Genomic DNA, 4689 nt, shown 5'->3' on the forward strand with positions numbered 1-4689 from the left:
AGCTTTTTGACCCTTTTGCCCCTTATTAATTAATTAATAACCATTTTGCCCCTTACTCAGAAGTATCTATCAATCTGCCCCTCTTTAATCGATTAAATTGAAGATTTAATCAATTAAATGGTCAAAACTGGAAAAAATGGTTGACTTGAAGATTTAATCGATTAAATCTTCAAGTTAATCGATTAAATCTCCCTCTTAATTTATTTAATCGATTAAAACTTATATTTAATCGATTAAATATTTCAAATGAGCATGAAAGCATTGATACCAACTCGTAAAATGACAACTCTTAATAAAACACAATCAGCTCTTATTAAATACAAAACACAATCAACTCCTATTATTAAATACAAAACGCAATCAGCTCCTATTAAATACAAAACACAATGAGCTCCAATTAAATACAAAACACAATAAGCTCCTATCAAGTCGCAACATGCAACAAAGGTCAAATCTCCTCCATAAACAAAAGGAGTTGATTGCGAATCTTGAATTTAATGTAATACTTAACAGAATCTTCAATCAGTCTTCCGTGTATTGGATGTTATTTGAATTTTGAATTTAATGTAATATGAGTTTGATTGCGATTTGTAATTAATAGGAGCTGATTGCGTTTTGTATTTAATAGGAGCTGATTGCGTTTTGTATTTAATAGGAGCTGATTGTGTTTTGTATTTAATAATAGGAGGTGATTGTGTTTTGTATTTAATAATAGGAGTTGATTGTGTTTTGTATTTAATAAGAGCTGATTGCATTTTATTAAGAGTTGTCATTTTACGAGTTGGTATCAATGTTTTCACGCTCATTTGAGATATTTAATCGATTAAATATAAGTTTTAATCGATTAAATAAAGTAAGAGAGAGATATAATCGATTAAATTGAAGATTTAATCGATTAAATCTTCAAGTCAACCATTTTTTTCAATTTTGACCATTTAATCGATTAAATCTTCAATTTAATCGATTAAAGAGGAGATTGATAGGAGAAAATTGATTATTAATTAATTAATAAGGGACAAAAGGGTCAATAGCCGAAAATAATGTGCCCGTGTATTTTTTAGTTTTTGGATAAGAAACAGGAAAGGAAAAAAGAGAACAAAAACAACTAGGAAAGAAATGACGAAAATTAGTTAAGTGATCTGAAAGTCTTGGTATGAGAAAATCTTCGAAATGCAGAAGATATGACCAAAGCTCCAAGTGTTCGGACCAATTCAAATCCCTGCATGATTCAACATCGGGAATTGCCGAGACATCGTCGCTCCCTTCATCCTTTCACATGTTCATATTCAAATCTGAAATTTGCCGCAGGTATTTATCAGAAATTTGGCTTCCTTCTTTATTTTAAGATGTAAATTCTATTCATAGCATGTCATTCACGGCTGCCACGCTATGAATATCTTTTTACCGTCTTGTGGTCCCTGCGCTGATTGCTGAATGCTAAATTTTCTCCTCTTGATAAGTTTAGAAGTGGGTATGACCGAATTGAACTCTATATTTTTTAAGAACTGAATCAAATTGGTTTAAAGTTTCAAAGAACCTTTAGTCGTCACTGCTCACCCGCACTCTGGATTAGTCTCATAGCCGGTTCAAAGAGTCGAAGCTCGTTGGGATATCAGAGGGGAGCCAACTCGCCTAAAAAAGGTAATTAGGACTGGCTAACTCCAAAAAAAAAAAATTCAAAGAACCAATTTTTTTCTATCCCATACTGGTTCGGTTTAGTTCGCAAACGCGGTTTAGAACCTGTTTAAGTCAAACCAATTCTGAATCTAAATGAAAAATATGAAAATATTGAGAAAAAAAATGAAAAATTAAAGAAATAAAAATAAAGATAAAAGAAGAAACTAAATAAATAAGGAAGAAAAATAAAGAGAGAAAAAATATATAAAAAAAATAAGAGAAGAAAAAAAACCAATTCAGGTCATGATTTTTTAAACTCAATTCATGAATTCATTTTTTAAAACCAGTTCAGTTTAAAAATTGATTTTTAAAAACTAATTGTTTTTAAGTGCTGTTCAATTTAATTTTTTAATTCTTTTACACACTTAGTGCTCCCAATTAATGAAAAGGACCGCTGAGAGATAAATAGTTGAAAACCTAATTTAATGTCAATTTGCACTAAGAAAACTAAAGAATAATAATCTCTCTCAACTCGGTATGTTCCCTTCTTTTTTCCCCCTTAATTTGATAAATTATTTCTTGCTGTTATTGCTTGGAAAATAAACTATCAGCAAGTTCAGAAGCTCGATAGCTTGAATAAACAGGTGGATGAGTTCAGAAAATAGAGAAGGGGGATAAGTAAATTAACTTAAAAACGTAATAGAACTCTGGAACCTGAAATTGTAAAGACCTGTGAATCACACACATACCAATAACCATATATGGTACTTAAAACTTTTGCTAGTGTTTGTACTTATATATTCATACTACGTATTATATTCGTATTCTTCTTCTTTATTTGTTAACAAAATACATATATATCCAACCGACAAGTTATAATAAGAAGAAGAAGAAGAAGAGGCTATGTGATTGGTAAGCGAAGAGGCTAAGAACTTTTGTCAGGCAAAGTTCCCATCCAAGAAGGTGGCAGCATACCCGTTTGCTCATGGACAGTCTTAAACAAAGGTGGCAACATCTTGTACACACCAGCAACCTCCTTCATACTCATTGCACCACCACCAGCACCTCCATCAGTTACTTCTCCTCCATTACCATTGGTCCAAATACTAATCTTAGGCTGAAGTCCATGTATTGCCTCAGCATTAATCTTGGCAATCTCTTGAAAGATGCCACCATTTATCATCAAGTAGTCCCTTAGAGCTGCGTAGTTGCCTCCCAATGCATCGAGAAGTGTCTTTAAATATGCTCCTTGGGCTTGACCAATTGCCACAAGCCCTTCTGCCTCCTTTTTCTTTGCGTATAGCTCTGCTTCAGCTGCTTGTTGGCGTGTGAAAAATGCTGCCCCTGCTAATGCTTTTTGTGCTTCCGCCTCTTTTTCCTTCTCAAACAGAATTGCTTCCGCCGCTTTTTGCTTCTTGTACAGCTCCCAGTTGGCCTCTTGTACCTATTCCGGAATTTCCAATTATGTGTTTAAGGGGAATAAAAAAATTATCATACGCGCTTTCCTTTTAGGTTTCATCGTTGACAATGATACATATAGCTACATAATATGATATATCTAATTCAGCATGATATTCATTTCCAACATCATATTTTAAGTTTTTATTGATGTTACTATATTTTCTTCGGTACTCATTGATTTACTATTATATTGAGTTGTCATAGAGGTAGACTGGACAATGATTTACTCGTATAAATAGATAAAATCAACAGGCTAGGTTGAAAAATAATGATGGATTTATATATACCTCAGAAAACTTTTATGTCAATTTGTATAATAAACGAAGAACAAATAAACTAACCTTGGTTTCGTACTCAACGTTTGCTTTGCTAAGGAACTCAGCTTTAAGCTTCTCTGTTCTTGTCAAAGCATTCATCCTTTCAACCTCTCCCTGTAACTCTGCTTCTCTCAGTGCCACAGCCTTGGTGGCCTCCACCTCCGCCACCTGCGCCGCCTTTTCCCACATAGCTTTTTTCTTAGCAAGCTCAGAATTTGCCTCTGCTACCTCTGCTTCTCTCTCATTCTCAAACACCTTCACTTCAGTCCTCACCTTTATTCCTTCCTTCTCACCCTCTCCTTGCCTCTGTGTCCGTATGATTTTAGTCTCTGCATCAATTTTCGCAGCATTTTGAAGCGTTTTCCCTTCTCTCAGCTTCGATCCTATCTCCCCCTTCATCTTGGCCTCAGCCACGTCCACCTTTGCTTGGTTTGCAGCTTCCATTTGCGTCTTCTGACCCAAATAAGAGAAATACTCATGTCCACGCACATCCACTAGGTTCTTAACATTGGCGTTGTAAATCAAAAGCCCAAACTGGTTAAGCTCTAGCTGAACTTTCTCGAACACTTCTTGTTTAAACTCTTTGGTGCCTTTGAAAATCTCTTCCATTGTCATGGATGCAGCGAGGACACGTGTCTCTCCCTCAATGATACCTTGGACAAGCTCCTTGACATGGTGAGAGAGCGTGTCATGAGGTGAGATGAGTTTAGCGTATTTGAAAAGGCTCTGTTCGTCGTCCAGTCTGGGACCGATTGTGAAGACCGCAGGAAGCAGGAAAGGTAGCTTTTCGGCGCTCATGGCTTGGACTTCGAAGGTGTAGTTAACCGGAGAGAGGTCGAAAACGGTGAATGCCTGGCCAGGGAGAACCCATGCTTTCTTTGCAAGTTGTATGTCTTTGATTCCAACCCCAGTGATAACCAGGTATTCAGATGCATTTGCTACCTTGAACATGGTTTTGGTTTGCCGTTTTGGTGTTATGATAGAATCAACTAAATACTTGTAATGAGTATTATTAGTGATTGCTTGCCCAATTTTATATATATATATATATATATATATATATGAGAAAAATATTTCTCAAGCTACTTGAGATAAGTTTATCTCTGACTACCCAAAACTACGTCGTTTTGTTTATTTATTTCCTTTTTTTCTCTCTTCTTTATCACAATTGATCCATCTTTGTACGGTTATGATTTAATAGCCTGAGATAACATTATCTCAAGCAGCTTGAGAAATGTTAAACCCTATATATATATATAGAGAGAGAGTTTGCATTTTTTACCGCCAATATAAA

The 4689-nt window shown here is 35.1% G+C and overlaps 1 protein-coding gene across 1 annotated transcript; it reads right to left on the bottom strand.

Annotated features, from left to right (window-relative positions):
- Nucleotides 1-2542: 2542 nt before the first annotated feature.
- LOC133287418 (flotillin-like protein 4) lies at nt 2543-4346 on the bottom strand. Its single transcript, XM_061485029.1, has 2 exons — nt 3420-4346; nt 2543-3061 (listed from the first exon to the last, which is right to left on the bottom strand). Exons 1-2 carry the CDS (start codon nt 4344-4346, stop codon nt 2543-2545), a joined length of 1446 nt encoding a protein of 481 aa, XP_061341013.1.
- Between the last annotated feature and the right edge of the window lie 343 nt (nt 4347-4689).

This window comes from Gastrolobium bilobum, unplaced genomic scaffold (genome assembly GCF_033153095.1).
Source record: "Gastrolobium bilobum isolate Gb01-03AN ecotype WA unplaced genomic scaffold, APGP_CSIRO_Gbil_v1 utg647, whole genome shotgun sequence".
Taxonomy (NCBI): Eukaryota; Viridiplantae; Streptophyta; class Magnoliopsida; order Fabales; family Fabaceae; genus Gastrolobium; species Gastrolobium bilobum.

Bases quoted from the DNA above. Each gene is read 5' to 3' on its own strand.
- LOC133287418 (XM_061485029.1), bottom strand. From the start codon at position 4,346: ATGTTCAAGGTAGCAAATGCATCTGAATACCTGGTTATCACTGGGGTT. The intron at 3,062-3,419 runs GTTAGTTTATTT...ATTCCGGAATAG, and splicing joins ACGTTGAGTACGAAACCAAG to GTACAAGAGGCCAACTGGGA.